General features: G+C 43.3%; 1 protein-coding gene across 1 annotated transcript; it reads left to right on the plus strand.

The window, feature by feature from the left end:
* The first annotated feature begins 1798 nt into the window (after nucleotides 1-1798).
* On the plus strand, nucleotides 1799-12021 carry LOC115077409 (extracellular calcium-sensing receptor-like). The gene is given in 7 exon segments (XM_029579697.1): nucleotides 1799-1998; nucleotides 5727-6021; nucleotides 6191-6728; nucleotides 6731-7032; nucleotides 7930-8190; nucleotides 9943-10066; nucleotides 11084-12021. Coding segments are annotated over 7 exon segments (2658 nt in total).
* The last annotated feature ends 8143 nt before the right edge of the window (nucleotides 12022-20164 follow it).

Here is a 20164-nt window from a genome sequence, read left to right on the forward strand (position 1 = left end):
TCCTTTATGTTAGAGTTTTGAATGTGCAGCTGCAAGAGGCATTGGCGATGGCTCTGTGTGTGTGTGTGTGAGTGTGTGTGTGTGTGTCTGTGTTTGTGTGTGAGTGTGTGTGTGTGTGTGTGTCTCTGTGTGTGTGTGTGTGTGTGTGAGTGTGAGTGTGTGTGTGTGAGTGTGTGTGTGTGTATGTGTGCGCGTACGTGTGTGTGTGTGTGTGTGTGCTGTGGCAGGGGATAGAAGGCCTCAGTACTGGAACAGCAAAGAGTAAAGCATGGCAGGAGTGAGGTATTTTGGCAGAAATGTGTGTGTGTGTGTTTTTAAGGCGGTGGATGTGGGCTCTCAGATAACAGAGGATGCTGCAGGGCAAGATTAAGTTGTATTGCTTGACACAGTGATGTGGGAGTTTCTGAATAGTGCATTGGGCTACAAGCCCAAATTCCCAGAATACAAATTGGATCCCTGTATGGGACCGAAGACAAGGCACCATATCTCCTTTATCTCAGTTCCAATGCTGAGTCCTGCCAGTAAATATCTCTGTGTGACTTCAGGTGAGTCTCTTTAGCTCCCTGTGCCTGTGCTCTAATCCCTGGATCTGTAGTCGGCTCTCTGTGTGGAACATTGGGTGAGTTACTTCAAGGAAGGAATAAGATAAATTGGCCGCATAGTGCAAGCCACCTGCACTCCTCCCTTGAAGCGAACAAAGGACCATGAAGCACCGCTGCCTGCTTATCCCCCTACAATATTCACCAGTGTCGCACTGCAGGGTTACCATATCTTTGCCCGCTCCTGACGTTATGCTGATGGGTCTTTCATTACCTGACTCCTCTGCTTTCCCACTCTTTGTGGAGAAGGACTTGCAACTGCTCTTCTCCAGTCCCACACAACCTCCTCAGTCCCTAAAGAGAAATTGGAGAGCGCTCGGAAGGGGTGCAGCCAACACTTCCAGGGGCTTAGATTTAAACACAGGCTAAACACTCCATAACCGTTTTATTTTCTGAAATTTAAAGCGTTTACAGATGCGGAGAGTCTGCACGTGAGAACAGGGCCTGCTACTGCGACGTCACCTCTGGTTTTTTTTTTTTTATCTCTGTTTAGTTCTCTCAAATCCCGTGCTGCATGCTGCAGAGCTAAGGTGGCAGGATGTCCGGGTTTTCCAGGGGCAAATCCTTAATTTTGCTGCATGCCCTGGAAAACTGTTCCAGTTTCCAGTAATCATTGGAATAATCAAGAACAAGCTTGACAGCAAGGGGAAATGGTTCTTGCCTAGTTCTAGCCTTGTGTTCTCACTGGTAATATTTTAATATCCACCCTCAGTTTACTAGGTCTGAAAGCTGTCCCTCTTTTTGGTATCTACACTGCGGTCCCCTGAGCAGAATGGCATCATCATTAAACCTCAACAGCTATCTCTGGAATGAAAAAGACAAGATACAGTCAATGCCCACCACAGCCTCACTTTTCATGCCAATTAGGATAATTCACCGGAGAATAATTCAATATATACATTTAAAAAAAGACATGCAACTGCAAAACCTTGATTTGTAATTGTGGGAGTGTGAATTGTGCCCAGCGGGCAGCCTGCCGTAATTAGAGCAGGTGCAGAGAAAGGATAAATACCGCAAGAAACTGCTGTTGTCTTTGGGAAAGAACATCTGGATGCCTCTCTCTGTAAGCGCATGCTGCAACCAGAAGTCTCTTGCTGAGTAACTCTACGTCTGCTGCCGAAACGCGTCTTCCTAGCTGCTCAAGTTTATCCCAAATGCCGGCCTAGTCCTGGCCAAATTTCTTTGGGTTGCCTGCTGACATGATCCTGGCAGTCTTCTTGGTGATGTCCCTCGCTGCTGGCCAACCTGACCCCAGGGGCTGTGCCTTGAGCTTCCTGGAAGAGACCGGCGGCAGGAAAGAAGGGGATATCACGATCGGGGGAATAATTCCCGTCCACTGGAGCTGGAAGGACCCCGACACCTCTTTCACCCGATTCCCCGGCCCCATCCTCTGCCAAGAGTAAGTCTCCTGCTTCCGATCCCGTTTTGAAGCTCATTAGCTGAGGCTAGGCCAGTAGTGGGGAATAGAGAGGGCTGCTAACCGGTGTCACAAACTCTGTTTATAAAGCCAGCAAATGCCAAATAAGGAAGGAAAACGAATTAATTTAAAAATAATTCACAGTCGCGTGATTTATAATATCAATACATGTCATGTTTGCTGTTCTTGATTGATTCCTGCCCTTCCTCCCCCCCCTTTACATCTAGTGATTCTGGTAGCATTACTTGGAAATATTCATTAGGAATAACTTCTGCAAAAGAGAGTTCTGGGACTCCTGCCCTAAGTGCTCAATTTGAAGAATCACTTGGTGCACACGTTTTCACTGTCTTGTGACTTCTCAGGTTGTAGGAAATGAGATCCTGGAGCAAAATATGTGCCATTTTAAAATTTCCTAATACAATTGACTTCAGCAGGTTATTTTGGGGGGAGGAGGGGAGTTTTCAGGGATTACCCTACTATTTTTTGAAATGTAACTTTTGACCCTTACAGACACTCTTTGGGTTAGTGGCCCCTCTCCCCCCCCAATTCCCCCAGTCTAAACATGGATTTTAGTATTGTTTGTTGTCTCTTCTTTTTGCTTCTTAGAGAATACATATCCCAAAAGGACACAAATTTAACAATAATATTGTCTTGCACTCTGGACATAGTCTGGGGAGAAGGATTAGCCCAGATGACCCATTCAGGACATGGACAGTTGGCCACAGGTGGTTCTGAAAAAGCAGAAGAATATTCCTGCACATATCTTCTTTCTGTCCCATTTGTGCTAAATCAGGTTACAAGTACCCTGAAGCCAATGAGCTGTTACACATGAGTTCAGTGCAAAGAGAAGTTAGGTAAACAGCTCAATGTTGCATAGTGCATGGGGGCTATAGGGAGGGTGCATCTGTAGGAGATAACAGAGGTTTCACTGTATGCAAGAGAATATGAATCCTGACTCTACATGAAGGATGCTAACATGTATTTCAGCAGAAATACAAAGAAGATGAACTTTGGCCAGAGTAACAGTACGTGACTGAGTTACCTGATCTGCCTGTTTGACTAAGGGATATAGCTTCTCTCCATAAACACTGACCTAAGAAACAGCCCAGGTGTATGTGTCAGGGTCAGGTCCCAGACTAGCAAAGGAGCCCAAATCTGCCTGGAGACAAGATCAGCCAATCCAAAAGGGTAAGCCAGGTCAGCTCACAGGTGAGACCTGAACAGCCAGGGCAGCTCACTGGTTAAGAGGTTATAAGACCAAGATCACACACTGTGGTTAGGAGTTGGCATGTGGCAGGACTGGTCATGTGACAGAAGGGGGTTCCAGCTGTCTGAAATGAAGGAGAGACCCCTTTTTCATGCTCCTGTTTGACTATGCATATACATGTCCTGCCTGTTAAAAGTAGCAGGAGAGAAGAGGAGGAGGTAGCTGGCAGAAGAAGTCCATTCACACCAGCAAGAGATGATGACTGAGCCATCAACCCTACCTCTCCCTGTGATGAAGCAGAAGAGCTCCTGTGTCCTGGAAGGCTGCATGTAAGAAAGTCCTGCTTGTTACCTGGCTGCTCAAGTCAAACTTGTATTTTCTCCTCCAGGACTCAGACAAGCTCCCTTAGCCCCACAAGTGACATGGTCCAAGAATGCATGCTCCCTTCTGCAGGGACTGCTTCTGAGACTGCTCCAGGGACTGCTCCAGAGTGATACTGAAGGTAATCTCCTAAAGTTATGGGGGTAGTTAGCTAGCTACTTTTATTAATACACCCTAAGCAAGTCAAAGTTTCTAATGTTAGTCCTGAGTTCACTAAGGATACAAAGTTTTAGCCAGTATAAGCCTACGCCATGTTAAGTACTATGGAGGCTTGAGTTGTCTGTCCTATTCTAAATAGTAAGCCTGAAATGTCTGATTAATAAAAGTCTGATTCTGAGACCAATGATGTGCTTTCCTGAGCTGCTTGGATTACATATATTGGAAGTTATAAGCGATCAGTTTCTGTGGTACTGCAAGTGGTAATCCACAAAAACTGACCAGGCTATTTTCCTACAGATCGTGGAGTAACAGTTTTTAATGCATTTCTGCACTGCTAAAAAGTTGCTTTGCAAATCTTGGTTGCTTGTCAAGAGGTAAAGAGGATCAATGTACATCCTGTATCTTCTATCTCATCTTGGTTTGGTTTTGCATTGATTATAAAGCTTCACAACTACCATTTTTTCCCCTTCTTGTTTGTGCACACCAGCAATTGATAATTCAGCTTGTGCTGTGTTCTGACCAGGCGTAACCTTGGTACCCAGGAGCTCATCTGCCAATGTCACAAGCACAGAGAGCAAAGAGCAAAGCCCAAGCTGGGCTGAATTACATTTCAGATGCTATGCTGGACGTCCATTAAACAGATGAAACAGGTTTTTCTCATAAGTTCCCCTATACTCCTGGGAGTAATCAGTTTTGGAAAAGGCATGTATTTGCCTCCTTGCCTCCTAACCTTTAGAAAAAGACTCAAGACTTGGCTGTTTATGCAAGCTTTCCCGGACTTAAATTAATGCATCTCGCCATCAACATATTCAACACAGCAGCTGTACCTCATCTCCTTGTATATAATTTAGTCTCTGCTAAACTATCTTTATTTCCTCTGATCCCAGTTCAATAGTCCTTGTTAATTGTAACTGCTTTCTTCGACACGTTATTTCTGTTTTGATATATTTATTGCACCCCCGTTTATTTGTAAACCAGCATGATGTGATCGCTTCATGAATGCCGGTATATAAAAACCTTAAATAAATAAATAATTTATGCTTTGTAAGATCAATTTTTGAAGGATTGGTACAATAAATACCCACTGTAAAGTGGTCCCAGCTGAAGGGACATCTCCATGCTAATTCTGTATTTTTCCTCTCGTGTAGGCGAGTCATTCAGAAATTCTAAATCAGCAAAGTAAATGAGGCACCAATCACCTGCTGGGAAAATGAGAGGGTTGTGACTAATGAGATCGCTACACTGGGTAGCAAATGTCCATCTTGTCACTTTATATGCTCCCGATTTACCACCTGGTTTCCATGTCATCTGCAATGGCTGAACCAGTAATCCCTTCTTCATGTAAGAAGTTGTCTTTCCAGTTTCTCTAAAGAAAGTAGGAAGTTCAATTCCATACATGGAATAGGGGCAAAGTCAGGACTGGTTCATCCTATCCAGATGACATGGAGCCAACAGGGAACGCTTGATGTGTTCTCTAGATACAATACCACATGCACTGTGTTTAAAAAAAGGATTGGATAAGTTCTTAGAGGAGAAGTCAATTACCTGCTATTAATTAAGTTGACTTAGAAAATAGCCACTGCTATTACTAGCAACAGTAACATGGAAAAGACTTAGTTTTTGGGTACTTGCCAGGTTCTTATGGCCTGGATTTGCCACTGTTGGAAACAGGATGCTGGGCTTGATGGACCCTTGGTCTGACCCAGTATGGCATGTTCTTAAGCTGCCTTGCTGCATTGGCTTTATCTAGGTCTAGGTCATCATGTACAGGAAGATCCATTCCTAGTAATGCCCAATTGCATTCTGGGATGGTTAGTTATGGTTCTCATGACAACAGCAGGACTAGAAGTAAAGAAATGCATTGGAGCAAAACTAGGACTGAATCTGCTAGCTCTTGTTGACCCGGAGTCATTTGGTAACCCTTACATCACCTCTTCTTCTTTTGTGTCTGCTTTACTATCAGGTTCAGCCTTAGGCCTTATCGTTGGGTTCAAGCCCTGGCCTTCGCCATTGACGAAATCAACCAAGATCAAAGCTTTCTTCCAAACATTACCTTAGGCTTCATGATCTATGACTCCTGTCTCTCCATAGCAAAATCTCTTCGGGGTACTGAATGGATCCTGACAGGGAAGGATGACAAACCCATTCTGAACTATTGCTGCCAGAAGATGTCCCTGCTGGCTGCCATCATTGCTGACTCTGGTTCCAGTGAGTCAATTGCCATTGCCAGGCTATTGGGTCTTCAGCGTTACTTACAGGTGAGATTCTGTACTTGACCCATTGCCCCAACCTATCTTTTATCATCCCTTTGAAAAAATCAGTTTATCTAACCATCTACATTGCTAATTTTCTGTTGTTGGCATTCAACTATATCAAAATACTGTATATAAATATAACAACAGCTTTAATAGAACTTTGTTTTTTCAGGTCAGTTATTTTGCATCCAGTCCTTTGCTTAGTAACAAGTTCCTGTTTCCATCCTTTTTCCGAACCATCCCCATTGATGACATCCAAGCTCAGGGACTTGTCCAGCTGGTGGTACACTTCAGATGGACATGGGTGGGCCTCCTGTCTACTGAGAATGATTATGGTCATCTAGGATCTCAGATCTTGAAAGGCGAGCTCTTGAGGTTTGGAGTTTGTGTTGCATTCCATGAAACAATCCCTCTCATTCCTACAACCAGGAAAATCTACCGCATCATTGAGGTGATCAAGAAGTCTTCCACCAATGTAATACTGGTTTTTTCTTCTGATCCATATATGTGTCCAGTCATGGAAGAACTTTCAAGACAAAATATGAGTGGGAAGGTATGGATTGCCAGTGAGGGTTGGTCAACCTCCCCCCCTGTTTCCACCAAAGAGCTCGCCAAATTGATGCATGGCACCATTGGTTTTGCCATCCATGAAGGCCAGATGCCAGGGTTCAGGGAATTCCTCCTCAAAGTTCACCCTTTCACGTCTCCCAATGCCATATTGTTAAATTGTTGTGGGAGGTGGCCTTTGGGTGCCAATGGCCCAACCCAGCAACCAAACAGTCCATGGTCAGTGGAAATGCAACTACATCCAAAATTTGGTGCACAGGAGGAGAAAAACTGGATAAGCTTGGCAAGCAATATTTTGATGACTCTAACCTGAGAATTACCTACAACATTTATAATGCGGTTTATTCTGTGGCACATGCCCTACAGGACATGTATTCCTGTGTGCCAGGGGAAGGGCCCTTTGTGAACAACATGTGTGCGGATATCCAGAATTTCAAACCATGGCAGGTGAGATAAGATAGAGTTTCTCACAATGCATGTGGACTTCTTTAAGGTACAATTTATTTATTTATTTAAAGTTACTTGTATCCTTCGCTCTGCAAAGTTTGGGACAGGTAACATAAAACATTCATAAAAGATTCAAAGTTGTCTGGACCTAGCTTATTCAGAGGGTTAAGGGGCCAACTTGGAAAGAAGTATGCTTGTTAATGAGCTCATTGGATCAGCTATTAATAGATCTTAAAAGGCTTGGTTAATGAAGAAGGTTTTTAGGGCATCTACAGCTTCTTGTGGATCTGTGTTCTTTATCCTTTTGACAGTGGTTAGGAATGTTGTGGAGACCATGTGCTGAGATATGTAGGGGGTGAGAAGAATCATAGATTGCATGTTAAACTGTTTTATTTTTAATTATTTGATTTCTATAGAGCCAATAACCCAGTTGGCTGAGGGTAGGAGGACATTATATTTACAAAGATACTAATACTTTAAAGAGGAACATTTCATAAATGGTAGCATTGTTTTTACACTTTCAATAGTGTTCTTGCAAGAGACAATCACTTATTAGATTACTCTTAAGTATGGGAAATGTCCATAACAACCCAGTGCCCCTTATCTCAAGTTTCCATAGTTCTTACTGTTGTAGCCTTATATCAAGCTATATATACTATCTTAAGGAAATGAAACATTAACAATACATACTGGAAATATTCCAGTATATCTCTTTATATGGTTTTGCACCTGAAAATATCACTCAGTCTGGACTGTGGTCCTTAGCAACTGGAGATTGGTCTTATAGGGTACATCTGGGAATATACCTGATGGAAGGACATTGAAATATCTGATGGGATACCCAGTAGTGTGTAAAATAGGAAAATCCATAGAAAATGCATATTTCTCTTGCCTCAGCTCCTACACTACATGAAGAAGGTGCATTTCAAGAACAAGATGGGGGAGGAGATGTATTTCGACACTGGTGGCAACCCCCCTGCTGTGTACGACATCATCAACTGGCAGCAGCAGCTAGACGGCACCATCCGCTACATCACGGTGGGAAGATTCGACACCAGGGCCCCCAAAGGGCAAGAGCTGTATCTGAACATCAGCGCCATCCAATGGAACAAGCAACACACCGAGATACCCACCCTGAATTATACGGAGCGCACTGAGGTACTAAAATAATCACGGAAAAACGGGAGCTTGGCTTTTCTGGAAACAAGAAATTGAGATAAGACAAAGAGAAAGAGAAACATAGAAAGAGTGAGAGAGAACAACAAAGAGAGAAAGTTACAGAGAATAAAGAATGATTTCCCATTGAATTAAAATCTTAAGTGTAATTCATATGAAAGTGTTTCTAAAACTCACAAGAGGAAAAGCTAAAATGTATTAAAATCTCTCCCCTTTGTGACTGAGCAGCCAGAATAAACCTGACATCTAATGGAAAGTCTTTCTGTATTATGACTAAGCCATGAATTATCAGCACAATTTAGTTGAAAAATATAGGGCAACCAAAATGATAAAGGGGATGGAACAGCTCCCCTATGAGGAAAGGCTGAAGAGGTTAGGGCTGTTCAGCTTGGAGAAGAGACGGCTGAGGGGGGATATGATAGAGGTCTTTAAGATCATGAGAGGTCTTGAACGAGTAGATGTGACTCGGTTATTTTCACTTTTGAATAATAGAAGGACTAGGGGGCATTCCATGAAGTTAGCAAGTAGCACATTTAAGACTGATCGGAGAAAATTCTTTTTCACTCAACGCACAATAAAGCTCTGGAATTTGTTGCCAGAGGATGTGGTTAGTGCAGTTAGTGTAGCTGGGTTCAAAAAAGGTTTGGATAAGTTCTTGGAGGAGAAGTCCATTAATGGCTATTAATCAATTTTACTTAGGGAATAGCCACTGCTATTAATTGCAGCAGTAGCATGGGATCTTCTTAGTGTTTGGGAAATTGCCAGGTTCTTGTGGCCTGGTTTGGCCTCTGTTGGAAACAGGATGCTGGGCTTGATGGACCCTTGGTCTGACCCAGCATGGCAATTTCTTATGTTCTTATGTTCTTATATGCTGTTGGTGCTTTGGTTGGTCCTGCCTTGGCTGTAATAGTCAGATCTCTTATTGATGCCACTGAAGGCCTTCAAAAGTAGTCACCTCAGTGGCCTCAGTTGTGTCCGATAGGCCAGAGCTGGAACGTGGCAGCACTGTAGTCCCTTTCCAAGACCAAAGCTGAAAAGTTCTACAAAAAGGAGGAAAGTCTAGATTATAATTCCTATACGGGTACTTACTTTAAAAGCTTTAATGACTATGCAAGCAAATCTTTTATGTGAACAATAAAAGGCTATTATGTGATAAAAAAAAAAGGCTATTCTCTTGAATTCCCAAGTGTTAAAGTTTTTTGTAGGATTTCAAAATCGCTCATTTACAACTGGAATTCCAGCATTCACTTCCACTGGGTTTAAAGGAAGAGAAGGATGGTTTAAAATTTTGAAAACATGGCTTAAAATAGCGGCTTTTAATGATCAGAGTTTAATTAAGATGCAGTTTAGTAACTGGTCCTCTCCCTGAATTCTTGATGTCATATAATTCAGTATGTTAATCTCTGTTGGATTATTAGAGTAAAATTTATGTTTAATTGTTTTATGATTTATGATTGTTTTATTACTGTGATTATTAATTTGATTGTTTTAATTTTAATTTGTAAATCGCTTTGGAAGATTTGTTTAGAAGGCGCTTAATAAATGATTTCAAATAAATAAATAAATAAATAGAAGAATTATCAATGCATCTCCTGTCTTCTCATCCATCCAAGAGAGAGGAATATTTATGCATATATTTTTTTTTCTGTAATATAATTCTTTATGTCCAGTATCATCCACTGCCAGACCCATTGCTTTTATATTCTAAACAGTCTCCTACTTATCTTCTCTCAGGTCCCACGTTCTGTGTGCAGTGAGAGCTGCCTCTCCGGGTACCGTAAGGCATCTCAGAAGGGACGGCCCCTCTGCTGTTACGACTGCCTCCCATGTGCCGAAGGCGAGATCTCCAATGTGACAGGTACAGACGAAGACTGGAATACATTCTGCAGCTGCTTTGCAAAACTTTCCTAAAGTCCTGATGTTGCGGCTCTACCTTACTCAGCGCCGTGATGTACGCTGTTGTCACTCTTTATCTGCAAGTTTCATATAATATAAGGGATGTGCCTTTGTTTGAAACAACATGGGCAATCTTAACGAAGTTTCCGGCTTTGTTTCAATTTGTTTTTGAAACAAAACTAAAGAAAAATGAACACAATTTATTTTGTTTTCATTCGTTTTCTTTTACATTTTTTTTTTTTTTTTACTACTGCCACCACTGACAAAAATCCCCCAAACTCGTTTTTCTTCCTTCACAGAGAAGGAGTGATCTTAGGTTGTATGCGCCCTGCTGGTGGTATTTTTACTAATGGTGCCAGGAGATTGAGCCTGGTGCCATTGTTAATTTATTCCACATTAAATGGCACAGTCAAGCCCATAACCAAGCAAGCACCAATTCGTAAGCAAGAAACTGACAATGGCATAGTCCTCAGCCTACCGGTGCCATGTCTAAGCAAACCACCAGGGTGGCAGGACAAGTGGGGATTGCTCCCTCCCTTTGGAAAAAAAATGTGGTAAGAGGAAATGGCCGGTGTGGTAGGGGAACCCCCAAAAGGAGTGTTTGGTTTTTCTTCTCCAAAAGGCCCAACTTTTTTTTTTTTTTTAATTTGTTTGCCTGTTTGGGGTTTTTTCCCCCTTCTTTTTAAAAATTTTGTTTGCTTCATTTTTTCCTTTAAAAAAACCCAAATAATAACCAAAATGACAAAAAGAAATGAAAAGGATGTCTATGCACACCCCTTTAAAGTAGAGTTGTCACCCCTGAATCAGTTTAGAGGTACAGAGATATAGATGTCACAGGATTACTGCTACTTGCCTATAACGCCAAGACATTGCTTGGAGCTACTCTCTTGGATCTGTGAAACCTAAAGGGACGGACATCAACGGTTTCTCCATTTACAGCACTGCAGAGGTCATAACTAATCTTATATATCTGTTGCAGATTCCAATAAGTGCTGGAAGTGTGCCAGTGACCAGTGGCCCAACGAGAGAAGAAATAAATGTGTCCCATGGGAAATAGAAATTCTCTCCTTCCATGAGCCCCTGGGGGCCACGCTCACTTCGGTTTCCATTTGCTGTTCAGTGTTGTCTCTGGCCATTCTATATATCTTTATCAAGTACCAAGATACGCCCATAGCCAGAGCCAATAATCGGGAGCTCTCCTTCCTTCTCTTGGGGACCCTGGTGCTAAGTTTTCTGTGTACTTTGTTCTTCATCGGGGAGCCACAGCATATGACCTGCTTACTCCGACAACCAGCATTTGGCATCATCTTCGTCCTTGGTGTCTCTTGTGTGTTGGGCAAGACCATCATGGTGATCATTGCCTTTAATGCCACCAAACCCAACAGTAACTTGAGGGGACTGTTGGGACCCTGGGTGCCTATTTTGATAATATCTATTTGCACGCTTCTTCAGACCCTCATCTGTGCCACCTGGCTGTTGCTATGCCCTCCCTTCCCAGAGAGGAACATGAAACTGAAGACTGGCATTATCATATGGCAGTGCAATGAATGCTCAGATGTTGCGTTCTGGTGCATGCTGGGATACATGGGACTCTTGGCATGTGTCAGCTTCCTGGTGGCCTTCCTTGCACGCAAGTTGCCTGACAGCTTCAATGAGGCCAAGTGGATCACGTTTAGCATGCTCGTATTCGTGAGTGTCTGGCTATCCTTCATTCCCGGCTATCTGAGCACCCAGGGGAAGTACACAGTGGCTGTGGAGGTGTTTGGGATAATTTCTTCCAGTGCAGGGATTCTTGTTTGTATTTATTTCCCCAAGTGTTACATCCTATTGCTGAGACCTGACATGAACACCCGGGAATGGCTTTTAGGGAAAAGACCTAGGAAAGATATGGCCATTTATTCTGCATCACATGGTTAGAGTGCATCACACTCTAGTACAGTTTAAGTAGTCATAGTGGTCTTGGATAACCATGGAAGCTTTATAGTCAATGACGCCTTGTAGGCAATCCTCAAAAGAGATGTAACACCTGAGCTTTCAAGACCACGTTCGTCCCTTCTTTAAAGTGATCCACTCATGATTCTTGTTTAGAAATGATGCTGCAACTAGTAGTAAAAGTCTAAGGATGGGGAAATACTGTGACGTGTAGGAAGTGCATAATTGAGATATGTGATAGTAGAACGTGCATACTGAGCTTGGTAATAGAGAGCGAATTGGCTATTCAGAGACAGAGAAGGGTGGAGCTGGAGTGTACAGCCAGAGAGAGGGGTGGAGCTCAATTTCCATATGTGGTAATGGAAAGTGGATTGGATAATACAGAGTGAGAAGGGTGGAATTGGAGAGTATAGGAAAAGGTAAGGCAAAGCTCAGTTCACATAGACAGTAACTTTAAAAAGAGCTCGCGTATGCCCACATAAGCGGGTAGATGGGAACAAGCACACACACCCTGGAATTTTAAATCGTCTGCGCAAGTCCACATGTACTATTTAAAATAAGCCTAGTGCATATTTGTGTACTTCTAATTTTAAGCAGTTACATGAGGAAACATTTGCGAATCTTTCCTTAAGACTTGTTGGCTTTTACATGCGCAAGTGAGCACATTCATGCCCGCATGAAGGAAATAACCAGTTGACCACTTAGTTCATCAGTTTGCCCAGTCATCAAGACCCCTCTGGTTCTTCAGTCTGCACTCATCCCCCCCCCCAGTTTACCCAGACCCCCCTCATCCAGCCAGTTTTTGGCTATAATTATTTTTTTGCAGACTAAATATGTGCAGGAAACAGCCCTATGCGCGCTGCATTCTCTGGATTTAAAATTGGGATTTATATGCATAAATTTTGCCCATGCCCTGGAACGCCACTGCCCCGCCCCAAATCGTGCATTCGGTGGTGCGCACGCACATAATTTTCCGGTTTTAAAATAAAAGTTGCTTGCGCTTGGCTCATATACTCTCGTATATGGGCCTTTTAATGGGAGCAACTCTTTTACAATTTACCCCATAGAGAGAGAGAGAGAGAGAGAGAGAGAGGGGGGGGGGGGGGGATGGAGCAGGAGAGTGGGGCAGAGCTGGTGAGTTCAGGGAGGAAGAGGGGCAGAGCCCAATTTGCATACTGGCTATGCAGGCTCAGGGCGACTTTCCTCTTTATTAGAGCTAGATTAAGTTGCTGTTTATTTATTTATTTATTTATTTATTTATTTATTTGTACATTTTTATATACCAAAGTTTAGCTAGCTGCCTTCACTCCGGTTTACATTAGAAACAACATATTACATGTGTAGAGGTAAAACAGATAAAACATGAAAGTAAACTGGTATATCTATGCGCTTTGCGTTACATAAAACGGTATAACTTATATTACAGCATGATATGATCACGTATTTGATTTAAGCAATATCTACATTCACTTGGTCTTTTGATGGGCCAACCGATCTGTCATTTCACAATGGTTTTAAACCAGGTCTAAGTGATGGTTGCTGCAGTTTCCTCTCTTTAGTGAACGAATTATTAAATTCATGGTGGCCCCATAGGTTTAGCTTTATATATAGTTCCAGTGGAAACCCTCAGTAATATCACAGAGCTTGGGGATTAGTTAGATCTCTGAGCATAATCCTTGGAGTCAGGAGAACACAATCTTTTTATTTTTGTGTTGTAGTACTTCTTTTTTTTTTTTTAATTTATTCAGGAATCACACATTTGGTGTAAAGAGGAAAGGGATGTTTGTTTACGCATGAAAGATATTTTTTATTAAACACTTTAAAATCAGAAGAGGCAAGCCGCTGCTTTTAATAAAGGACTTCGTGGGGGGAATCAAATAAATTGGCAGAGATGTGTGCGCGTGTTGGTCTCAGCGCTGGAAGAGCCGGGGCTGCTGCAGTGCGGGACCGAGGTGCGTTGGCTTCCAGAGTTGTGTGGAAAGTGCTCACTAGTGGATCGGGTACTAACGTACTGTACGGTACAAACCAGAAGCCCCGGGGGGAGGGGGGGGGGGGAGAATCACTTTCTCTCCACACGCTTCACTTTACCCAATGTTCGCAAAGTGGGAGGGAGATTTTATTGCACCTCGACAGCCCTCTCAAAAGCTTTTTTTCTTCTTCCCTTCCCCCATGTTCCTTGCAATAAAAAACCTTAAAAAAAAAATAAATAAATTTTTTGTTCATGTAGTCATGCATGGGTCCTTTGCTCCCCCTTAGATTTCTGCCCATTATTTAAATGAATATTGGGTTTTAACCCTGCAAAAGGAAACGCTGTTCTCACCTTCTCCTCTTTTACACACATATACATCCACCTCTCTCATATGAACATCTTGTTCCCCTCCTGCCTCTGTCCATCCTCTCCCTTACCACCACTTATTTTCCCCCTTTTCTCACTCACTGTTCTCCTACTGATGCCCCTCTCACACACTTCTTTCTCCTCCACCCCACCCTCTTTCATCTCTCACCTCATCCACCCAGCTACTTCCTCATCTCTCTCCTCCTTCGCCCCTTCTTCCTTCCCTCATCTCTCATCTCCTATACTCAGCCCTCTCCCTTCCTAATTTCTCCTTTTCTCCACTCCTCCCTCCCTCTCTTCCTTGTGTAACCCCATCCCATGTCCTCACTACAGAGTGAGGCTCACTGGAGGTAAATGGGATCACACTTTGGGTCACAATCCCAAGTCTACCCTGAACCAGGGGGAGAGGGGGGAATGCATATTTTGTCATCAAGCTGATGTTCTAACAAAATACAACTTTACTGAATCAAAATTTGCTGACTGGTGATAAATTGCCAAAGGATACATTTTCTGGGTGACAAATCCATACATTCTCATGATTACAAGTCTCTGAAACAAGGTATTTAGATTTCCTGCTCTCACTAGCCAAGAGATCCTCTGGGACTGGTCTTTGTGGATTCCTATATTCTGAATAGTCCCTCTGGGTTTAATTTCTAATTGAAGACTTGTTAATCTTTTTAGTACATCTCCTTTTCTCTGTTTCACTTGGATAGCACCTGATAGACACTTGCTTCTTACCCCACCTTGAATTCAATATCTGGTGGGTACTAGTATGCTAACCGGATTAGTTAATATAAAACTCTTTCCCCACAGCAGTTCCCACACCCCTCTCCAATAGAAAAGGGTTTTTTCTTCCTGGATACAAACCCAAGTTGGTATGAGTTATATTTCCTTAGGAAAGAGGGAACTCATTACCTAAGAGAAATAGAAAAAATGGGATGATGCCTACAATTCCTGGATCACTGAAGTGACATTCTTGCAACAACTGCAAGAGGAGAGAAAAGAATATAACCTCTCCCTCCCAATTCCAAACTCCTACACTTCTGGTCTCCCTACTGCCTCTAGAATTGACCAGGGGTCATTATAGTAAGCCTTGGGAATGAACCATTGTGGCACCTCTCATGGGGGAATGCTTAGTAGATGGTTCTGTTGTGGTTCTCTGAAAATAAGAATGCTTTAAGCCACTATCTGTAGAGAAACATTTTTTTTTTATTAAAATGCTATAAAATAATATAAATCTTAGACATTAAATAATAAGTTACCTTAAGGAGAGGCAGAGTGCCATGCAAGACACTAGCATAAATTTCCTCTCAAATAATTTTACTAATAGCACAGCATTATATAGAATTTCAGTTGTATATTTCCAACCCCTAAACTAGGTTACATAATTGTCAAAATTTCTATGATTGGCATCTACCTTATAAATGGGCTCTGACCGATGGCCCACAAATGCGCAGTAGAGAGCAGCTCTACCACACATGCGCGGGCGAGCACGTCAGTCAGAGCGGAGTGTGCCCGAAAAAAAAATGGCGCTGGGTCCTTAGGAGCAGCAGCGGCGGCGAGGAGCAGGAGCGGCGGCGGCGAGGCGCAGGAGCGGGAGGAGCAGTTGCGGCGGCGAGGCGCAGGAGCGGGAGGAGCAGTAGCGGCGGCGAGGAGCAGGAGCAGGAGGAGCAGTAGTGGCAGCAGTGGCGCCGATGATGAGCAGGAGCAGCGGCGCCGCGCGTGAGGGAGGGAGGGACACCCCCCCCCCCAAGATCTTCCATCTGCCGGTTGTGGATGAGCTGAGAGGAGGAGTGACTGAGGGGAGGGAGGAAAGAGTGAGGGGAGGGAGGAAGGAGTGAGGTGAGGGGAGGGGGAAGGGAGGAGAGAGTGAGCTGAGGGGAGGGGGGAGGAAGGAGAGAGTGAGGGGAGGGGGAGGAGAGAGTGAGGAGAGGGAGGGGAGGGAGGAGAGAGGGAGGAGAGAGTGAGGAGAGGGGGAGGGAAGAGAGAGTGAGCTGAGGGGAGGGGGAGAGGGAGGAAAGGGAGGGAGGGGGGAAGTGAGAGGGAGGGAGACTAGAGGGGGGAGGGAGGGGGAGGGAGCTGAGGGGGAGGGGGGGAGACTAGAGAGGGGAGGTAAGAGAGAGGGAGGGAGTGGGAAGGAAATGGACTGAAAAATTATTTTTAAATGTAGCTCGTTGTTACGGGCTTAACGGCTAGTCTATTATAAACAAATAATCTGAATGTCCATATGATAATTTGCTTTCATTCTCCAAGTTAATTAATCCTCATCTCATATGTAAATATTTTCTTGGAATTGCCAGCATTAGCAACTTTGTGTTTGTTCTAAGAATATTTTCTATAATCGTAGATGGAATGTCAATTGGCCTCATCCTTGTTTTTGTTCTAGATATGCTTCTGTAATCTTAGATGGAATGTAAACTAACCTCATATCAGTTCAAAATGTCTACAACCTTGTAACTTAGCATCTTTATCTAGCTTATAACATTTGACTGTTTATACAAACAACTATAACATTGCAATACAAATGTCATGTTACAATGTTATACTTGGTAGCAATTATAAAGGTTGGTTCTAAAAATCAAAAACTTAGGAGAACAAGAATAATGACTTTTTGTATGACATGTCAAAAAGTGTTTCACTGAGACTAAGGGTCTATGAGCACTCATATCAGTTCAAACCATATTTACCTATTCTCTCCAACTGTAAGGTTTCCTCACTGTAAGAAATACAATTTTCTAATAAGGATCATTTGGATCCTTTACATGTGTCTTTTTCCTATTCCCCGATGCTCTTGCCAGTGTTCTCCTGAGACAGTGGGAGTGTGGGCCACAAACATGCACATTGATATGTGTCATCACAACCTCCAGGCATTTCCAGTTTGCACAATTAGCACACAGATGAAGGGAGAAGGAAGATGTGGGGGAAGGGCACCGATGCACATGCTTAGAGGCCCTGTGACTCTCGCTGCCTCTACTACTCTTTGCTGGGCCGGATCTGTGGTATGGGGGAGAAAGCAGCATTGTTGAGAGAAATAGGCATTCCATGCAGAAGTCTCCTGCCAAATGTGGGAGGTATAGCAGGTCATCCTTATTGTCTGGAGTCCCGTAATCTACTCCTTCTAAGGTACTGCGCTGTACTTTTCTTTAGGAGTGACTCCCTAGCTTTGCCTATTACTGACATTAGCTTGGCAAATCTGTAGTTACCTGCCTCTTCCTTGTTTCCATTTTAGTGCAATGGGACTGTATCTGCCTTCCAGTCCTTCAGAACCTCTCCAGTTCTCTAGATGAACAGCGCTGTGAAGGGGTGCAGCCAGCACTTCCAGCAGACATCGCTTTGTTTTATATTTGCAATTAATTGCAATTAATCAAGTATTAATAAACATAAACAGAATCTCAGCCCCCTGTATGGGGGTCAGTTTAAAATATATGCTACAACTGCACTATTTTCTGAAATCTACAGACTCAGAACGTCTTCTCCTGAAAACAGGCCCTGCTACTGCGATGCCATGTTGTTAACATCACTTTAATTCTCTCAGATCTTAAGCTGTAAGTGTAACCCTTTCCGAGGTTGACTGAAGAGAGCTGTACTTCAAAGTGAAGAGCTTTCCCGCAATGGGAGGTTCAGGGGGTACTGGGGTAGAGCAGAGTTCCTCCCTCAAAGGGGATGGGCAGTTTCTGGGAGTGTAAACAGTACTCTCGCGAGCACTGCGAGGAAGTCTTGCAGGAGTCCTTGGGAATGCAGTGCAGGAGTTGACATAAAGGTTTTCTGGTGGATTTCGGTGGCAGGGGAGGGCATCCAAGGGTGATGCTGCTCCTGTCCTGGAGTTTGAACAGTTGCATGTGAAAGAGGAAGACTGTTTTCGTGGATCTGGGAATTGCCAACCACTGGAAGCAAGTGGGAAGATTGCCTGTGGCCACCTGTTGTTTGTAAGCACTTTGAGGAGTTTCAAGAAAGACTTTCTACTTTTCTTCTGGGACTCATTGGGAAGAAGTCTGAGATGCCTTGGAATTATTGGGGCTTAACAAACATAAGAGCTTTGCCTGTCCCAGTGTATTTTTTTGGAATTCCTGAAAGAACTGTAAGCTGTTTTCTGACTATTGTATTTTTGTGGACTTTGGATTTTTTTTTTTTTTTTTTGTATTGCCAACTTTTTGTAGTAAACTTTTCTTCTCTTTGGAGCATACCTTTTGGTGTGGACTCTCATTTTTGTGCCTTGCTAACTCCTGGTTGACCTTCCAGGAGCATTCCTGCCCCTTAGGACCCAGCTGTGTTTTCCTGTGCTCTGCAGGAGTGAGAAGTGTGCCCCCCCCCAAGGGAGGACCTAACCATATAACTCAGGAAGTTACATCTGATCATTTATTTATTTATTGTCCTTATATTCAGCTAAATCCAGTTCCCAACTGATCACTGTGGATTATGGAGAATATTCATAAAGGATCATCTGAACGTTGCCCCCTGCTGGCCTGGAACAACGTATGCACTTTTCTCCTGTTACCTGCAGCGATAAGGGGACTTCCCCTGGGCAGGTTTAGGCCCGGAGAGAAAACTACATGCATCATAATTGAATTCTGAGTCGTACACATGTACATATCCATATTCTAAAGGGGTTTGTTTGGCAGTGTTGGAACGTTAGTCGGACAAACCCCAGAGTTTTGAAATTCCCACCTGTTTGACCGCCCCTGACATCCATCTAAGTTGTGTGCCAGCTAAAACTTAGCCAGATAATTCAAGGAGCAAGCTGAGGGTGTCCCAGGGTAGAACAAAGTTAGCTGGCTACACTTATGCAGCTACATTTAAGATAGCTGGGTATATTCAGCAACATGCTTGCACTGCTGAATATTCAGTAGAAGCTTGCCGAATAAATTTATCCGGCTCACTTAGTTGGACTCCCGCTATTGAATATGGACCTCGTAGTTTCCTCCACAGATATAGCAGGTACAAAGTATGCAGGTAGCTTTTTTTGTACCCATGTTCCTTTTATCTCACTTTTCAAGAGAAACTGCCAGCCAACCTTGCACTTAGGTGGATTACTGTAATTTACTCCCCATGCAGAATCTGGACAGTGCTTCCTTTTTTCCTGGAAAATTGTTTCATTCATCAGGAATGACTGAAATGAAGCACTTCCCAAACCGATCCTTTGGGACTTCCAGCCAGATGGGTTTCTAGGCCTTCCACAGTGGACGTGCGTAAAGAATATTTGCATATGACTGAAGCAACGCGTGCTAATATGTCTCATGCATGTACAAGTATGGGAACCACTGAACAAGAACAAACAAGATAGCTGGGAAGAACAACTTTGGCCTAGAACTAAAGCAATGGGTTCCCCCATTTCCAACATCAAATTACTATGAGAAAGCCGTCTCTGAGGCTGGCATTTAAACCCTGGTTACCTTAGCAGAATGCCAACAATTAACTTTAACAGAATTAGACAGTATTTTCTGTGTGACATCACTGCTCCTTTGAGTGAAAAACATATAGCATAGTTGTCTGCTGTAACATTCTCCCATCTCATGCCAATTAGATCAATCTGAGAATATTAAACAAATGGCGGAAAACTGCTAAAACATTGAACTGTAATTGCAGTGGTGTGAATTGTGCCCAACGGGCAGCCTGCCGTAATTATGGCAGGTGCAGACAAAAGATAAATACCGCAGGAAACTGCCAGTCTCTTTGGGAAAGAACATCTCCTGGACGCCTCTCTCAGGAAAAACCGGGAGAGCTGCGACCCGAGGTCTCTGCGTTCTTCCCTGCTGAGCAATTCTACAGGTGCTGCTGAAATCTTGCCTTCCAAGC

The sequence above is a fragment of the Rhinatrema bivittatum genome, chromosome 16 (assembly GCF_901001135.1).
Source record: "Rhinatrema bivittatum chromosome 16, aRhiBiv1.1, whole genome shotgun sequence".
Lineage (NCBI taxonomy): Eukaryota > Metazoa > Chordata > Amphibia > Gymnophiona > Rhinatrematidae > Rhinatrema > Rhinatrema bivittatum.